This window comes from Pygocentrus nattereri, chromosome 21 (genome assembly GCF_015220715.1).
Source record: "Pygocentrus nattereri isolate fPygNat1 chromosome 21, fPygNat1.pri, whole genome shotgun sequence".
Lineage (NCBI taxonomy): Eukaryota > Metazoa > Chordata > Actinopteri > Characiformes > Serrasalmidae > Pygocentrus > Pygocentrus nattereri.
The window spans coordinates 637,501-657,564 of NC_051231.1; the positions used below are offsets into that span (position 1 = coordinate 637,501).

Here is a 20,064-nt window from a genome sequence, read left to right on the forward strand (position 1 = left end):
AGCTGACACCCTGAATCCATTAGGGCCGATCGGCGGTGAATTTGAGAGATATCTAAGAGCAGACGGACGCGGTTTGAAAGGATATTTGATTTCAACTTTACTCTCGCCCCCTTGAAATTGAAATTGCTGACAGGTAGAAATATCGCGGCTAAGAGGAATAACAGCAGAGGAAGTGTTCTCTGCCATCTGAAATTTGATCAAGGCGGGTTAGAGCATTGGAAGTACGAGCACGAAGGGAAGTGAAGTGGGGGAGAGGAGGAACACTGAATAAAGCTGCAGAATTCATCTCACTGCTTCTAGAGGATTAATAAATAATTTAATCTCTCTCTCCCTCTCTCTCTCTCTCTCTCTCTCTCTCTCTCTCTCTCTCTCTCTCTCTCTCTGTCTCTCGCTCTTCCAAACCAAATCAAATATTTTTTGTCGAGACAGGGAAACCTGTACTATATATTCAGATGTCAGTAGATGTTTTTTTAGTGAAACCTAGGTGCTGATAGGGACTTCTGGACAGTCTTTACACTAGATGTTGGAACCTTGTGAAAATTTGATTGCATTCATCCACAAGAGCATTAGTGAGGTCACCTGCTGATGTTGGATGACCATGTTTGTGCATTTGCTCAATAATGTAATGCAGTGTAAATGAAAAAGTATGATATATAATATATACACATTTGATTTCATACACATGATCCCCCCTCCACCAAATGTGACACTTGGCACAATGGAGTCACACAAGTACAAGTACTGGCAACCGCCAAACCCAGACTCGTCCATCGGATTTCCAGATGGAGAAGCGTGATTGGTCACTCCAGAGAACACGTCTCCACTGCTCTAGAGTCCAGTGGCGGCGCTTTACTCCACTGCATTCCACACTTTGCATTGCGCTTGGTGATGTAAGGCTTGGATGCAGCTGCTCGGCCATGGAAACCCATTCCATGAAGCTCTCTACGCTGTTCTTGAGCTGATCTGAAGGCCACATGAAGTTTGGAGGTCTGTAGTGATTGACTCTGCAGAAAGTCGGTGACCTCTGTGCACTATGCCCCTCAGCATCCGCTGACCGCTCTGTCACTTTACGTGGCCGACCGCTTCGTGGCTGAGCTGCTGTCGTTCCCAATCGCTTCCACTTTGTTATAATCCCACTGACAGTGGACTGTGTAATATTTAGTAGTGAGGAAATTTCACGACTGGACTTGCTGCACAGGTGGCGTCCAATCATGGCACCACGCTGGAACTCACTGAGCTCCTGAGAGCGACCCATTCTTTCACTAATGTCTGTAGAAGCAGTCTGCAGGCCTAGGGGCTCGGCTTCATACACCTGTGGCCATGGAAGTGACTGGAACACCTGGATTCAGTGGTTTGGATGGGGGAGTGTAAAATTTTGGAAAATAGTGTATCTCAGTATAAACAACTGTAGCCTTCATTAATCTCTCACGCTTCACAAACAAGAAAAGCTGTTTACAATATTAGGAAGAGACAAATAAAATATGTCTCCTTTCACATTCAGTGATGTCTCCATGATTTCTCCTCTAGGTGGCCAGTAGAGATGACAGTGGTCAGTCCCAAGTGGAGATTTTCTCTCTGAACCGTCCAACTCCACGGTGGGTGAAGAGTTTTCCGGTTGGATCTCCAGTTCACTGCCTGGATTTTGTCCCAGAGCTGAATTCACCTGAGGAGGATCACCACATGCTCCACAGCTCCACTGCTGCAGGGAACACTGTGTGTGTAGGGCTGGACGATGGCAGGTATGGAGTTTAGAGTCACCCATCTTATCTTGTAGAGTCAGAATAACCCATTTTTGTGACATGTCATTACATTAAAAGAGTGCAGTTTGATTCGCCACATTAAGTACTGTGTATATGTGACCCTCCTTTCGGGTGTTCGTCCACCCTGACCAATAATGGACACCAAACTGTGTGAGTCTCTGTACCACAGTGTGAGTCTCTGTACATGCCTCAGCCAGCAGTACTCTACTGCCCAAAACAATACATCGGTCTAAGTATAGTTTCAAAATAAACAAATGACATGAGAGATATAAATTCATGAAAATAATACAATTACCTTTACAAATGAGTATGACCGTATACTAGTGAATGTGCTTGTATTTCATATTATATTCTGTTTTTAAACATATTAATGCCTACATTTTACACTTCCACCAGAGACGATTGTTATGATGTCAATATGAATTATATTTTACAGCTACATCCTTTTTTAATTAGTGAAACATAAACCAAAGGTAAAATGTGAAATTGTAATGTGGAGCGATGAGGCGGATACATGATAAATCAATGAGCAGCAAACTAACAAAAACAACACCAAAGTGCAAAAGATCCAGTTCCCCTCAAAAGCCTTCACTGTAACAAGAATCCACAAGCTGCATGAACGAGGTGGAGAGGCTACAATCTTGGAGTCAGCACTCACCACAATGACACTCCACAAGTCTTGTCTCTTCTGAGATACCTCAACCTGGTCATCTGGCCATATGGATTTGACCCTTATCAAAGGGTCTCTACTCAGGGGTTGCACATGGTGATGGTGAAAGCTGGAGTTTGTCCCGGGGACGAGAGCGTCGCCTCAATGTGAATTAAAATCAGAAAGTAAAGTCAGAGGTCAATGATCGACTTTGTTGTTGTTTCATCTGACTTGGGACCGTATGTTCTGGACACTTGGATAAAGAGAGGTGCTAAACTGTCAACTGATCACTATCTGGTGGTGACTTGGATCAGATGGCAGGGAAGACTGATGGTCAGATCCGGTAGGCCCAAGCGAATAGTGAGGGTGTGCTGGGAACGACTGTCAGAGGCCCCTGTTCGGAATGATTTCAGCTCCCACCTCCAGGAGAGCTTTTCTCATGTCCCAGCGGAGGTATGGGACATGGAGTCTGAATGGACCCTGTTTAAAACCTCCATTGTGGAAGCTGCCGGCCAAAAGCTCGTGGGTGCCTGTTGGGGCGGTAACCCAAGAACCCCCTTGTGGACACAGTAGTGAGGGAGGCCGTCAAGCTGAAGAAAGAGGTCTTTAGGGACTAGATGGCCCGAAGGACTCCCGACTCAACAGCGAGGTACCAACAGGCGAAAAAGGTGGCAGCCGCAACAGTGGCAGAGTTTGGCGAAGTCATGGAAAAAGACTTTCGGTCAGCTTCAAGAAGATTCTGGACAACTGTCCGGCAGCTCAGGAGTGGACGGGGTGGCTGCGCTCAAGTTGTATTCAGCAAGGGTGGAGAAACTCTGACTTCAAGTGAGGATATTGTCAGTTGGTGGAATGAGCACTTTGAAGAACTCCTTAATCTGGGAGACATGTCTCCCTCACAGGAATCAGGGCCGGAGGCCTCTGGCAGGTCAAGCTCCATTTCCCTGGTGGAGGTCACTGAGGTAGTTGGCAAGCTCTTCAGTGGCAAGGCACCGGGAGTGGATGAGATTCGTCCGGAGATGCTTAAGGCTCTGGATACTGTGGGGCTGTCATGGCTAACATGCCTCTGCAATATTGCATGGACTTCAGGATCAGTACCCTTGGACTGGCAGACTGGGGTGGTGGTCCCCATTTTTACAAAAGGGGACCGGAGGGTGTGTGCCAACTATCGGTGTATCACACTGCTCAGCCTCCCTGGGAAAGTCTATGCCAAGGTGCTGGAAAGGAGACCGATAGTTGAACCTCAGATTGAGGAGGAACAATACGGATTCCATCCCGGCCGTGGAACAACGGACCAGCTTTTCACCCTCTTGCGGATTGTTGACAGGGCATGGGAGTTTGCCAACCCAGTCTACATGTGTTTTGTGGATTTGGAGAAAGCTTACGATCAGGTTCCCTGATATATCTTGTGGGAGGTCCTCCGGAGTATGGGCTACTACTCCAGGCCATTTGATCTCTGAACTCCCAGACGATGCAGACGATGCTGTTCTTTTGGCTAAATGGAGAACATGACGGAGTGCGGTTTGGGACCACCGGTGGTCTCGAGGAGTTTAAGAGGTATAAAGTCAGTGATTCTGCCACTAGAAAGAGGCGGAGCAATGGTGTCTATAAGTGAGCTACAACATAAAAGCACACATTTGCCTAAAACCACCTCGTTAACTCGTAAGCCTCCTACACAGTCTGTGATCTGACGCTTAACCACAGCTGGATTATACAGCAAGACTAACTAGGTGGTTTTCTGTTCTGAGGCTTTTTTGTTGTAGCTGTGAACCTTGAAAGAGTGACTATTGAAATGAATTGAAATGCTGACAGATTCTGTACAGTTGGCTGAAAAGCATCGTTTCCAGTGGACAACAGTGTTTAGCCTGCAGGGTGAAGATGTCTCTGGCATCAGATTTGCTAGTTCAAAGTCTGACAGTAGCAGCAACAGTGATTAATATGAAAAAATAATTTTTTAAAATGCTGTTCTACTTTTGAACAAATTAATTGGAAAAATCTATTTTTAAACGAGTATTAAAACGCTGTATTAATATTTGCAAGCTTTATCACAGAAAATGAGTGTCTTCTCTGCAAGTCCGCTCCACTATTTACAGTTTTACATCAAACACCAAAGCCTCCGCTGTGCCTTGAATACGGCACATTTGTTCCGTCTCCTTTGAGAACATCTAGAAAGAAAGTTTGACAGCAAATATTTCTATAAACCCCAACATTTGACTTTATTTTGCGTTATCTGCCGGTTTTCGGCAGATAAAGGACTGTTTATCTGGTTTAACTTCGCGGTAGGTTTGCGTGGCTTTTGTGGAGAAACTGAGACGGAGTTGATTTGAGCGCGGCGATGGTAGCAAACGTCTGTGCAGAGAGAAAAGATCTATTTCCGCCTCAGAAATGAACCTGTGAGCGTGGTGTTTTCCCTTACTGAAGCCATTCGTTATAGGTCGGAATAGTGGGAGAATCACTTTGACTAAAGAAAAGCGCTCTTGCGTGACAATCTTCTGCCTCTGTTTTGACTCATTTTTATTCGTTTGCTCTTTTTTTGCACGGAATACGGAAGCTGGTTCTCTTTTATGCTCTCCATACATGTGCAGCTGTGGAAATGGGGAAAAAATCATCTTTAAACACCTTGAAGTTTCATGCTAATTAGATGAAATTGGTGTAAAAAGCAGCTTTTCTTCTCTCCTGAAAGGTAGCGCTTTGTGAGATTGGAGGTTTTTGTGGTGATAACAATGAAGTGATGGTAGTGTAACAGTGCATTGTCAGTCTGAACATGCATTGATGCTGAAATTCTGTGTTCTTTGAGCAGACTGACAAACGCCTGAACGGCTGTGAAGTGAAAAGACTGCAGACAATGCTCTTTTTGGAGTTGAAACACGGCGTGGCTACCTGTGTGGTATTTCAGAACAGCTGGTCCAGCAAAATCATGCGTTATCCTTTGAAGTCTGGAAATATTGCTGTCATGAAAAAGAACTCGTACCTCATTTTTTCTATTTTTGGATGTTTTATTCATCTAAGCCGCTTATCCTTCTGGGTCACAGGGGGAGCTGGAGCCTATGCTTGTCATTGGGTGGAAGGCAGGATGCACCCTGACAGCTCACCAGTCCATCACATTTTATCTATTTTTTATTTATGTATTTATTTTAATATATATAAGAATATACAGGGAGATTCTCTGGAAAGAGGCCTCGAAAGTTCTGCTGTAACTCTGAACAAAACGGCTGAACCAAAAAATACACGACATACTTTGACGTGTGTAATTGATGCAATGCTGGAAACGATCTGTTTCATTTTCTTTCCAGTGAATCTGCCTGTATATAATATCTAATATTAAATATATAAAACATGATATTGAATACATAAGAAATCTTCAAGATTCTGTGCTATTTATATAAACCCAAGCAAATTTGTGCCACTGACCATATACAACACATTCATATTAGGCTTTTAGTCTTATTTCTTGCACTAAAGCTCGTATTCACGACTCTTGGGAGCATCTGAATTAGTCATCAGAGGCTTTTGCACAAACTGTGGTGCCTGCTTGTGTGCACCCTGTCATTAAAGCAAATGGGGAACATATCAAATACTAAAAAAATCAGAAATTCATGTTAGAATTTTAAAGATTCCGCCTTTCATTCAAGCTGTTGTGCTGATAATAGAATTTGTAAGGATCTGTAAGTTTGTAACTTCTATATTAAACTAGAAAAGATTTAAAAATAGAAGCACTTCTAGAAGTAGGCTCAGACTTTTGGACCCTGCTGTGTTTTGGCCCCACTTTATTTGGATACTGCCCAACAGACTCGGTTCATTCTCAGCAGTGTTAGGCTTAGTATTAGTGCCAGGGTGGAGTTTAGGTTTTGGGTTGAGGCTAAGGGTACGATTAGGGTTAGTCCTAAGGTTAAGCTTTGGGAACATTAAGGCGAAGGGTGTTTTTAGAAGCTCTGAGAACTTGAGTCATATAACTTGGACTCGAGTCCGACTCAAGTCACAAATTTGATGACTTTAGACTCGACTTGAGAAAATTGTGACTTCAACACCAGTGACTTGGAGGCTGACTTGGACTTGACCGTCATGATGCGGAAAGACTCGAAACCCAAAGTGGAAGAAACGTGGAGAGTCTGATTGCAGACGGGACTCTTACTGTTCATGTGAATGAATTCGTTTCCTGCCGTAATTTGAAACAATAGCAACGTCGTCAGTCGTCCGTCTGTGTTTATGCTCGGCTTCTTTTATTTTGGATGACAAGAGAAGCATTAGAGCTCAAATTCGCCTCCATAAGCTGGAAACTTCAGAAGCATCAACAGCATCCATGCGCCCTCAGCACTTAAACTCTTACTGGAGAAACTCACGAGGACAGCTGACCGTTTTCATCATGATAGCAAAACAGAAGAAACACAGTCTCTCTGTTCGACCGAGTTTAACAGCTTTTGCAGGTAAAATAAACGCAACTTTCACCACGAGGCTGAAGTAGACTTGTTATTCACCAACTGCATATTGGATTGTCAGCTTAAATGGCGCCGCAGCGCCGGCTGCACCGTTTACAGTGAAATGGAAAATACGATGAAGAAACTGCTGGTGGTAAAACTAGCGGCTGTTTTAAGATTAAGATTTAGTGACCCTGATTAATCCCACAAACGGGGAAATTTCATCTCCACATTTAACCCATCCGTGCAGTGAAACACCACATACACACTAGTGAACACACACACTAGGGGGCAGTGAGCACACTTGCCCGGAGCGGTGGGCAGCCCTATCCACAGCACCCAGGGAGGAGTTGGGGGTTAGGTGTCTTGCTCAAGGACACCTCAGAGATGTACTATCGGCTCAGGGGATCGAACCGGCGACCTTCTGGTCACAGTGCCGGTTCCCTGACCTCCGGTCAGCAGACCTAGTTTTTAATTTAATCCTGTTTGCCCAATCTTCCCAAAAAGCATGAAAAATCATCTTCAAATATGAATATTTTTTGTTTATTTGTTTGTTGGTAGTACTTTTAAAATTCTTTTCAGGTGTAGTTGCGCTACTCATTGTGTATACCTGCATGCCTGTCATGGGTGTCCGAGTGCCCTGGATTTTTATTTTAATTGGGAGGGAAATAAATAAATAAATAAAACATTAATGTACAGCCGTGCGCTGCTAACGCGCTGTCGTTAAAAGGCTACAGTACTGTTACCGTTATTCAGTGTTAGGGACTTCATTAGGCTCGAAGACTAGGCCTCAGACTCGCCTGTACTGCCTCGACTGTCTTGACTCGGGACTTGAGTGTGAAGACTTGAGACTTACTTGCAACTTTGTGACTCCCGCCTGTTTTTTTTACTACATAGACAATATGCAGAATATTAACTTTTATCCTGAAATGTTTCCACATATGGTCCTGATTACTGCTTTACAAATCAATTCTGATAAAACTGAACATGTTGTTAAGAGCAGTGACAGCTGCTACTAACTCCTGTTCTCTTCTGTCCTGTAGTGTCCTGGTTTATGGCAGCATGGACACTTCAGCCCAGTGCCTCCTGACCATCCGGAACGACACAGGCTGCCCTGTGCTGTGTCTCAAACACACCGCTAACTTCCTGTTTGCTGGCCTGCGGGACGGAACGCTGCTCGTCTATGAGAGACATGCTGGAGGTGAGAGTTATATAAGAACCTGAGTGTCATCGTGTTTTAGCCTTTTAAACTGTGGGCTTAAAATTCAACAACTACCACAAACAATTCAGTTACTACTTTGAAGTAAAGCACAAGAATCAGGATGGCAGTAACACGGCAGTGAAAACCGGAATGGGGATAATTGCCCACTGCTCCGGGCAAGTGTGCTCACTAGTGTGTGTGTGTGTGTGTGTGTGTGTGTGTGTGTGTGTGTGTGTGTGTGTGTGGTGTTTCACTTCACGGATGGGTTAAATGTGGAGGTGTAATTTCCCCGTATGTCGGATTAAAAAGTGTCACTTAAACTTATTTTGAATGGAAAGCTCTAGACATGACGAGATGACACACGATGGATTTTGTTTTCTGCCCAAACAGTAAAGCAACTTTCAGAACTTTAGTTTGTGGTTCGTCTGTGCAGTTGTGCTTCACCAGCTGATCACAGACAGGAAAACCTCTGTTTGTTCATTGCTGAGTAACTATTTGCTGTTTACATGATAATATGAGATAATTTTGTCTGAATAATAAACCAAAATCAATAATAACAAATCTTTACTCATGTGAAATGGGTGTTATTGAGATCGCACTCAAGCAGAACACTTTTAATCTGATGACATCAGACCCATAAATATATAACTAAGAAAAAGTCCTCTGTTATTTATCTATATATATATATATATATATATATATATGCTGCCGTAAGCCTCTTTCACACCAGATGCAGTAACCATGCCTTGTGCCTCAAAACTTGTTATTATTATTAAAAATTATTGTCCTCTTCATAAAGCTCTACATCAGAGTGGGATCATGGTGTGGGGCTGTTTTTTAGGAGTTGGGCTCGGCCCCTTAGTTCCAGTGAGCTCTTAAAGCTTCAGCACCAAGAGATTTTGGACAATTTCATGCTCCCAAGAAGCCAGGCCTTCTCGTCCAGCATCAGTGTCTGACCTCACAAATGTGCTTCTGGAAAAACGGTCAGAAATTCCCATAAACACTCCTAACCCTTGTGGAAAGCCTTCCCAGAAGAGCTGAAGCTGTTATAGCTGCAAAGGGTGAGCCGACATCATATTAAACCCTATGGATTAAGAATGGGACGTCACTCAAGTTCATATGCGTGTGAAGCCAGATGACCGAATACTTTTGGAAATATAGTGTATGTTAAGTAGGGCTTGAAATAAGTTGTTGAGTCCAAGATCATGACTTGTAGAGACAGGACCAAGACTAAGTCTGGAGGGGGCCAAGACCAAGTCAAGATCGGGTCCAAATGAAAGTGAGACCAAATCAAACCAAAACACAAAAAATCACCTCACATAGCCCTTTTCTCCTTCCAGGAGTACTGACTGGAAAACTAAAGGAAGGATTTTCTCTCCACAACACAAAGCTGCATATAAAAAATCTATAACACATCATCATCTACACACACACACGTGGTGTGGTTTTAAAGTTTCTTGGTTTCCGTCTGGTTTGGTCTTAATGGCTGTTAAGTTCCTTGGCTGCTTTCTAAAGTCCTTGTTTGTCCGTTTTGACACCAGATTTGTATGAAGATATCTTCTAAATGTTTTCTGACAAAGATGAAATTCAACCTAAAGCCTTTAAAAACAAACTGTTCCAAACAACGGTGCCAGTCATCTTACGATGAAGAACGCGTCGTGTCCTTTTAACGGCTTGGCTGCCTCCTGCCAGATGGTTCACCGCTGTGCTTTACTGCCTACTTCATTATCAGTATAACAGATTTTAGATATCTTCTTCTTCTACTACTGAAAACTCCATCTTTCCAGCCTAACAACTAACAAATTACATTACATTGGCACGTGATATTAAACTACAAACATTGCTAGCTAGGTGCTCTGTGTACACTTAGGAACAGTCAGCAAAACGACTGGATGAATAGCTGCGCAGAATCACTTATGTTACTTCAGATTTAACAGGCTACAGTTTAACCCCTGAGTTGCTTCAGGCGTGAATCAGCATGTATTAGTAACAGTTAAAAGAAAGAAAATCATTGTTTAACCTCTTAAACTCCTCGAGACCACCGGTGGTCCCAAACCGCACTTGGTCATGTTCCTCATAACGTTCATGTTCCATAAGCTCCATTCAGAAGCTGGGCGTCGTGTGAGGCTGTAGCTCTTCTCTCCAGTCTAATAGACGGTGACGTCATTTTAAACCCTTATAATAAAAGAAGCTGAACTCAGTTTGTTTTTCTACTGAAAGTCGACCCGTTTTTCCCCAAATCTGGGCTCTAAACTATAAACAGACGGCGTCTCTTCAGTGATCTGATCTGGAAACATCACTTTTAGAGAACAACACAAAGAGCGGCGCAGATTTTTGACTCTCAGCAGTGAATTGTGAGCATGTAGTGAAATGTGGAGATCATAAAACACACGTTCTGATAATTTGAGGGGAGATTTACAAAATAAATGCATAAATAAATAAATAAATAAATAAAAATCTATGTTTATTTCATGCAGTTACAGAATAATTTGCCTTATGATTTGGTCACAAAATTCAGATGGACAAGCTGAAATATACCCTGGAAAATAAGAGGTTAAGCAGGAGGTGGACTAGGTCAAGATCAGAAAATCAGTCCAAGACATGTTGATAAAAACATTGGCCAGACTCGAGTCCTAAAGCGGGGATGGGGTTGTAGTGGAGGTGACTCACATGGGGATGGGGTGGGGATATTATGGACAGAGATGTCAGGTTGGGGACGGAATCGTCAGTCATGCAGTCCAACATGCGGCATTTAAGGGGGATTTAAATGCAATTCCTCGCTCACGGATTTCTACTCACCATTCAGTCCGCTGTCCTTTTTAATTTGTTTGTTTGTTTGTTTGTTTTTTTCGCCGGTGGAAGCCGAGCATTCTGTACGTTGCAGGTGTTTGTCCCCATGTTACCCACACTTCCCCTGTGCAGGTGTAAATTGCCTATTGATTTGTTCTAATTGGCAAATTTTGATAGCGCATTTGCTGGGATGTAGACAGTGGCGCTCTACATGTTTTCCCTCGCGCTAATGGGATGGAGTAGTAAATGGGGAGGGGTAATTAAGTGAGATGATTATTATGTCTGCCAATGAAAGGGTCTCAGTGGAGTAAAAGGGTAATCAAATCGAATTAATAGTACAAATGAGTCCAATTGTCTCCATGTTCAATTTGCTCTTTCATCAACCTTCCTTTCAAACGTTCAAGGATGTTTTTCTTCTGCATCTTCTTCCTCTACTTCTTCTTCTTTGGCCGGCTAAGATGAGAGCCTCACTGAGTGTTTGAGAAATATTGGGTCTGTCATGCGTTCAGAATGCGGGCGGAGAGATGAGAGTGGATGATAGGATGGCTCTGGGTATGTATTAGTTAGGTAAAAAGCCAATGAATGCAGGATTACCTTGAAAGCAAATTACCATTTCATGAGTCTGCTCTCCGCCGTGCTGCGCGCTGCCTCATTCATTTGCTGTAAGTAAGTGTAAAGTAATGACAATGTACACAGCTGGCTGCAAACAAGCTTTAGTATTCTGATACATGACAGATAGCGAGCGGGTTTGCGTCTGTATGCGCGGGTGAATGTGTGTATGTGCATTTATTTGCATATAAAAGGCAGACATTGTCAGGCACTGCCCCGAACAGAGGGAACCAGTTAACTACAGGGGTGTAGCTAGGAGGGGGGCCCGGGCCCTCGTACTTGACAGCCACAGCCCAGATTTCTGTTTGTTAAAAATACATATTGTTGTTGTCAGGGAAAAAAAAAACTCTACATTTTGGTCATTTTTTGTTTTTGACACAATTTGAAAATGCCTGTTGTTCTTTACAGTGTTCGTAAATTTCATGAATAATGGGCCAAAAGAAATGGCCCAAAATGACTGGGAAAGACGTCTGGTTCCATTGACTTACATTAAGACTGAAGCAGGTTTTTTCCTTCTCCTGTGAAGTTAGCACTTTGGAGATACGAGGTTTTGTTCCAGCAACAGCGATAAGTCAGAAACCAGTAAAAATGTTCTATAATGTAAAGATGTGAAATTCAGAGGCACTGAGCAAGCTGTACCAAGCTTTTGCAGCAGATTCGGGACACATTCTGCCCTAGTGTTACATATAAACCTGACAAATGAGGCTACATGAGTAGAATGTGGACTGTGTGCATGGAAAAGATGAAATTACACTCACTAATGCATAAACGCTTGAGGGAAGCTCCGCAAAACATGAGAGAATTGCTCAGAACGTTGCTGGAGATATTACATGTGCAGCTTATTCCACACAATTTATGGTAGTGGCGTACAGACAGACAGTGAGTGGGCAATCATGTGGCAATACGATGGGAACAAATTGTGTTTACCCAAAATGACCTGATCATTTCTTCTTGTCCTTCTTATTACTAAGTTATACGTTTGTAATAAAATGGTAAAAAACTGCTAACCAATTCTACTAAACCTGAAATATTATACTATACTGAAAATGATATACTCTTACTAAAATAAAGTATAAATTGACATTTATTCTAGATCTCGAGGCGTTGAGAAGAACCTTTTTGTCCCTTCATCAAAAATCAAACGACCTTTGGAGCCTCAACATTTTATGTCAGTTTTACCGTCTTGGCTGTAAATATAAGGTAGATGTATTTAACCCTGTACTGCACACATTATGAGAGTAATTAAAAATAAATAAATAAAAATTCCATTCACTTTTCACCGTGAAATAGACCTGATTGTGTGCGCAGGGGTCTGTTTGAGACATGTTGCCTGGGAATAAATAGGGCTGTGTTCCCGGAGGTGGTGCGATCCGGCTTGTGACTGGCCAAATCCATTCCACCGTCACACAGTGTTGCCTCTAGGCAACAAACCTATTTCTGCAAATTCTCATAAGAAAAAAATTGCCACTGAAAGTTGGCGAGGGTTAAAAATGGCCAGTAAGAGACGTTATGACCAAGTACATACTTTTTATTCACTTACTCAAACTCTTCCGTTTACTGTTAACCCTGTCATTGTCTTTAAATATGTAGCATGTTACTGTAAAGTGAGGAAGATCTCTGTTGCCCTGAGGCAACATCATGCAATAGGTGGGTAATAAAGTGGCTGGTCAGTGTATAGCATAACACAAAAAAAAGTAAAAATGATATTTAGTATAACTCATTTTTTTAAACTGAAAACTTGACATTTTGTTTACAGGGAATTAGTTTGGAGCAGTTGTTTATTCGTTTTTATTACTGACTTTGCCACTATAATCGCTAACTTATTATTTATTAATAACCAGAATATTATCATGTACTTTTTTTGGTTAGTACAACTTGTTACCACAGTTTTATCATTTTATGACTGACTTGCTGTTTCCATAATAATAATTTAGTAACAGTAAAACATTTTTTAAGTTAGTAAAACTTGATAATATTACCGTCCCGTCGCTTTTATGGATCTGTGAAGAACTACGTTTAGTTTTAGCAACTCCTGAGATGTAGTTTTGCATCAGTTTTCTTCCATCTTTAAAAATGAGGAGTTTATATTTAAATTTGCATAAAGATACAAAAGAAACGTATCAGACTTCCTTTAGCAGTGGCAGCAGACAGTGGTTCCACAGAGACACACAGGCTGTGCTGGAACAATGTTTACAACCAAAATAGCAGTTTAAAGTCTCTGTACTGGATGTTTGTACGTAAGAAGATGTAGTGCAGAAAATGCTGTGATGCGGCCGCAATATTGTTGTTATATTGTAATTATGTAATATTGTAATATTGCGGCCGCAATGCTTATTGTTTTACCGACTGCAGCCGCAGTAAATAAAACCCCTATAGATTGTTTTTGTGGGAAGGAATTTGGACAGGGCTGTATGTAAATAAGACGCTCTTTCACTGCCAATGTAAACACAACATTAGTTTGCACCACAGTTTCACTGATGCTGAGAACGTGTGAGCTGCACTACTTCCTGTAGACTAAGCTGGGGAGCTTGACTGAGGTAAAGGCTTAAAATGAGACGTCAGCTCAACTTAAAGTGGTAGAGTAACTGATTACGTGGCTTTTCTTGAGTTGACTCAACTTGAGGACACCAGTTCACACAACTCAAACTTCTTAGTTGAGTCTACAATTCTCCCAGTTACTGTTTCTAGGTTTGTATCTCTGTCAGATAAACAAAGCTGAATTTACGTTTCTTCTCCACTAGCTGGCGCTCATTCTATCACACAGTCCCATCTGGCATATTTTCCTCTAGGGATTCCTGATCTGGACAGCTGTGGTACTGCTGGGATTCAAACTCACAACCTCCTGATGTTGGGATGAACTATTAGACAGCTGCTCCACAAGAGACGACGACATGCTGTTTATTAGAACAGCACATTTTTTTCTCCAGTGTTTTAAACATCTGTAGACATCAAATCTGAGCTGCTTCATGTGTTCCTGAGTGGCGCAGTGGACTAAGCCGTCACACCAGGAGGCTGTGAGTTTGAGCCACAGCGATGCCACAGCCATCCGTAAGTGTGAACCCAAGAGGAAAGATGTCTAGCAGGACTGTGTGATGGACAGAGTCGTGGCTAGTGGGGACGTTAAGTATAAAACATGTTTATTTTATTTACCGTGACTGAGATGCAGAACTAAAACATTAAGAGAACTTTTGACCCAACTAAGAAGTTTGAGTTGTGTGAACTCTGGTGTCCTCAAGCTGACTCAACTGAAGAAAAGCCATGTTACTCTATCATTTTTAGCTGAGCTGAGTTCTCATTTTAACCGTGAAGAAAATACTGTGAAAAAGAGACGAGAACACTTCAGTCCAGCTACGTCCAGGTTAAAGTGGGTTAAAGTGGGTTAACGTAGGTTAAAGTGGGTTAAAGTGGGTTAAAGTAGGTTAAAGTGGGTTAAAGTAGGTTAACGTAGGTTAAAGTGGGTTAAAGTGGGTTAATGTAGGTTAAAGTGGGTTAAAGTGGGTTAACGTAGGTTAAAGTGGGTTAAAGTGGGTTAACGTAGGTTAACGTAGGTTAAAGTGGGTTAACGTAGGTTAAAGTGAGTTAAAGTAGGTTAAGGTAGGTTAAAGTGGGTTAAGGTAGGTTAACGTAGGTTAACGTAGGTTAAAGTGGGTTAAAGTGGGTTAAAGTAGGTTAAGGTAGGTTAAAGTGGGTTAAAGTGGGTTAAAGTAGGTTAAGGTAGGTTAACGTAGGTTAAAGTGGGTTAAAGTGGGTTAAAGTGGGTTAAGTTAGCCTGTATCCACTGTGCTGTGCTGTCCGCTGTTACAGTAGCTAGCGTTAGCCAGGCTTGGGTCATGTTTACTAATCCAGATTATGTCTTTTTACTCAGATTATGCTACTGGATGGGCTCTAATGAAGTTGGCTAGGTGGTGGTCGTGATCCTCACTGTATGAAATTCTGGCCACGCCACTGGCTGACCGGCCATTGTAGTTTATCACCTTGTCCTGCTTACGTAGCTTTGTCCCCAGGCATTAAATCCATCAAAGCAGAAAGCATGATTAATTGCCCCCCTGTGCTGTATGCCTATTAAACATTACAATTCATGTTCAGTGTAAATCAATAGTACACAGAAAAACTGTTTACTGACTAGTAAGATTAAGGCTCCAGAAAAAAAGTGAGAGAGAAAAAGAAAAATCCAATTTTAGGAGAGAAAAACATCACATTCACACATGAGACTAATCAGAGGGCGTTTTTGGAACGTGTCGGCGTGGCGTAATTGCTTTGGGGGAGATTTTCTTGTTTTCTTCATGGTGATTTAAGGCAACGAATCTGTTGTCTTGTTTAATCAGCAAATGCCAAACATATAAGAATAATAATGAGGTGTATGTGTCGCTAAAGGAAGGAAGTAAAGATATTACACCCCTAGGCAATAAAAAAAGCCCATATAAATGAAACACCATGGGAAAATGTCTCCCCCCCCTTTCCTTTATTGCTTTCTGAGCTTATATCAGAAAACTGCTTTATTAAAGACCGCGTCTCCGCGTGCTTTGAGTGGACGGCCTCGTCGCGTTCCCCGCCACCCGTCCTCCACGGTGAAAGGAGCGAATCTCTGCTGGGTCACCGTCTGTATATGAGTGGCCAAAGGGACATTTTCAAAGCGCCCGCTTGGAAAGAAGGAAGACTGACATTTCAAATATGCCAGGCAATTAACCCGAGGAAGTCAGGAGGCATTGTCGAGCTATTCTGGTTTCAAAGGCAGAAATAAACAACTGGAAATGTTAATTAAATGACTCGCCGCACTTCCTTCTCTAATATTGCTTCATTAACAGGCTGCGGCGCTGATGCTGGTGACGGGGGGCTTATGGGCTTATGTAACGTCCCTTTTAGTCCTGTCCACTGTGACTGCGTCGCCTGCCCTGTGGTTTGATCTCAAAGAAAGAGGCCTGCCTCGTTTGGAGCGTAATTGAGAGAAAGAAAGAGTTGAGGGGGGCTTCTCGTTACACAATGTTGTTTAGTCATTAACCTGACACTCTTAGTGCATTAGCGGAGAGAAAGCGCTGACAGTTTTCTAGCAAGGTCACAAAAAGCACGGCCCACGAAACGTGTTGCGTCTCCGTCGTTCGCTCTTTTCTCTGTGTTTAAATCGTTGGCTGAAAAAAAGAGAAATAGTCCCAGCACCACTTTTTGCCCATTTGTCTTGCAAACACAAGGATTTACTCTGGGGTATTAATGGAACCAATTTAGCTTAAGTGACTCGCTCTAGGCAAAAACAGCGAAATCACCAGGCGGCACATTTTTGTAGCTCTGCTACTTGATGTGCTTTTTTTTTTTTTTACTTTTCTTGAAGTGCTATTCATTATTGGTAATAACATCCTAGTGAAGTAGTACATTCCTTTTGACACATATTGTCTTGCGGAAAAGTCTTAGACCACCAGTTATTGATTTAATTGCCAGTCAAAATGACTATTAAGTCCAAGTTATTCAGTTTGCAGGCGATATTTCCCGTGAAATTAAACCTAAGATCGCCTTGCATGAGGAATGGAAGAGTCAAAAGAAATGAGTGAGAAAACAGGTGTTTCCCAAAGCTGGAGTTAAAGAGGTCATGGAAAAACGGTTTGGTTGTAGTCAAGGCCGTTGAGAGTCCGAGTCAAGATCAAGATTTATTCAAAATGCAAAAGGGCGAAAAACGAATTTATTTGCAGTTCATTGTACATTCTTTATAATTTATTCTACAAGTTATAGATTATAAAATTGTGACGGGGAGCGAGGAGGCGGACGCACGTGCTGAGATAAGCAACTTTTATCATGGGCAAATCCAGGGTCACAGTCAAAACGGTCCAGGGTCAATGAGCCAACATGGATAGATCGGGGACCAGACATGACATAAACCAGAATCAAACAAACACCAGTACAACCAACAACACAGACAGAGATTCAAACAAAGACCAGTCAAGACAAGGGGCGAACACAGGGCTTATAAACAGGGATAACGAGGGACAGGCGAGGACAGGGGCGGAGTCAACAAACAAGGGGACTGAACCAAAACAAACGCTCATGGAGTGGGAGGAGCCAATCGTGACAAAAATATTATATTGTAGAATGCATTTAGCAAAATAAAACATTAAATAATATAAAGCCTAAAATATTATTGAGAATTCTCATATCATTACGGAAGCAAATGTGTCGGGATATTTTGCCACTTCTTCTCTAAAACGTATTCACCACCTCAGCAGCACAACATGCATGTTTATTATTGACTGGAAACCCAGTGATATTAGCATTTTGATCTGCCCTCAGGGATCCAGAATTTTGGAACCACTGAACATCAAACATATAATAACAGCCAATTGATGAATTCTCAACCAGCTGCAAACAGATTTAATGTAGACATAAAGGACAACGGGCCTGTTTCATTCATTTTCCAATACTGCTAGAAAAACATCCCCCTATTACCTCAAATGGAGGCGCGTCGCACTTTGGATGTTCTTCAGAACAATTTGTAAGTCCATCTTTACCCAGAGGCCGAGTTACACTCTGGGTGCTACAGCCTTAGAAAATGGGAGTCTATGCACATCTGTGCAAGACCTGGTGCCACCAAACCTGTCACCATCAGATAAACAGCACTTAATAATAATAATAATTATAATTATAATAATTTTATTTATATAGCACTTTTCATGCTGGTGGCAGCTCAGAGTGCTTTACAGACAGGTGACGTAGTTATACAAGAAATCTTTAGTATTTATTTAGAATCAGAAGAACAGATTAAAATATAAAAACCAGGTAGAGTTTTAATTAACCGCTGAGTTAAAGAGACGTTTCCAGGTGTTTATTAAAACTGAGCTCTGAGCTCGACTGTCTGATAAAAGCTGAACTGAGCTCCACAGTTTAGAAGCAGAAGAGCTGAAAGAGCCTCTCTGTTTTCTGTGTTTTACAGAGGGACCTGTAGAAGGTCAGTATCTGCAGATCTGAGATCGTAAACAGACGCTCTGCGAGGTCAGCGGTGCTTTAAGGTCATTTTGAGCTTTAAAACTAGTAGCAGAGCTTTAAACTCTATCCTGAACGCTACAGGCAGCCAGTGCAGCTCTTTTAAAGCGGGACTGATCTGATCTCTCTGGGGTGTTTCTGCGTTTTGCGAGTTGTAGAGGATGTATTGTTTTCTTAGGAAGTCCAGTAAGAAGACCATTACAGCAGTCGAGTCTGCTTAAAGCTGCTTCAGATCTGAAAACATCCACAGGTGTTTCTGTCCATCCTTCCACTGTGAGAAGACCACTCAGCGCTGTGGGTCTGAAAGAACGTGTAAATATCAAGAAGTTGTGGAACAAATACACTAAAAAATGGGAGGTCAGCTCAACTTAAACTGATATAGTAACTGATTACATGGCTTTTCTTCAGTTGACTCAACTTGAGGACACCAGGGTTAGATAAACAAAACACAATAAAATCCATCCATCCATCCATTTTCTAAGCCGCTTCTCCCTCAGGGTTGCGGGGGGGGTGCTGGAGCCTATCCCAGCAGTCATCAGGCGGAAGGCAGGTCGCCAGCCCATCGCAGGGCAGACAGACAGTCACTCAGACACTGGGGCAATTCAGCATATCCAGTTGGCCTGACTGCATGTCTTTGGGCTGTGGGAGGAAACCGGAGAACCCAGAGGAACCCACACAGACACGGGGAGAACATGCAGACTCCACACAGAGAGGACCCCGGTCACCCGGCCGGGGAATCGATCCCAGGCCCTCCTCGCTGGCGACAGCGCCACCCACCGCGCCACCGTGCCGCCCACACAATAAAATTAACTGCATTTTTCACTCAGTTTCTCCACCGGCTGGCGCTGCTTCAATGACACAGCCCCATCTGGTATATTATCCCCTTGGGATAATATGGACATAATACGGAGATGGACAGCTGTGGTATTACTGGGATTCAAGCTCACAACCTCCTGATGTTGGGATGAGTTATTAGACAGCTGCTCCGCATGAAACTATGCCATGTTTATCAAAACAACGCATATTTTTTCCTGTTTATTAAACATTTGCAGACACAATCTGAGCTGCTTCATGTGTTCCTGAGTGGTGCAGTGGACTAAGCCGTCACCCCAACAGGAGGTTTTGAGTTTGAGCCCCAGCGATGCCACAGCCATCCGTAAAATCCAATCCAAGAGGAAAAATGTCCAGCAGGATTGTGTGTTGGAGAGAGCCTTTAAGAGAATCTTTGACTCAACTCAGAAGTTTGAGTTGTAGGTGCCCTCAAGTTGAGTCAACTCAAGAAAAGCTATGTAATCAGTTACTGTATCTTTCTGAGTTGAACTGACCTCATTTCAACAAAACAAGGGACAAAGACAAAAAGGAAAATTTGCAAATCAAAGAAGCTGCTGGTGTTCTTCGGACGATGGACTGACCATCCCTGAGTCCAGACCTCAACACCACTGAACGTGTTTGGGAGCACCTGGATTAGGAGAAGCCGAAAATGCAACCAACTTCTAGGACTGAACTTTGGATTCAGGGAAAATATCCCTGGAGGTTTCTTTGAGAAATTAAAAGCTGTAATAAAGGCACAGTGTGGACACACTAAATATTGACAATAAAGGATATAACATTTAATTGTTGTAATTTGTTGTAATTTTTGGTATAATTTTTTGTTAAACAGATGTTTTTGATATTTATTCC

The 20,064-nt window shown here is 42.4% G+C and overlaps 1 protein-coding gene across 1 annotated transcript in view; it reads left to right on the top strand.

Annotated features, from left to right (window-relative positions):
- arhgef10la (Rho guanine nucleotide exchange factor (GEF) 10-like a) overlaps positions 1-20,064 on the top strand; it is a 263,737-nt gene that overhangs the window by 225,541 nt on the left and 18,132 nt on the right. Inside the window, exons 22-23 of the mRNA XM_017716475.2 lie at positions 1,528-1,739; positions 7,865-8,022. Of these exons, the coding sequence (XP_017571964.1) occupies positions 1,528-1,739; positions 7,865-8,022 (370 nt within the window). The remainder of the gene's footprint in view (positions 1-1,527; positions 1,740-7,864; positions 8,023-20,064) is intronic.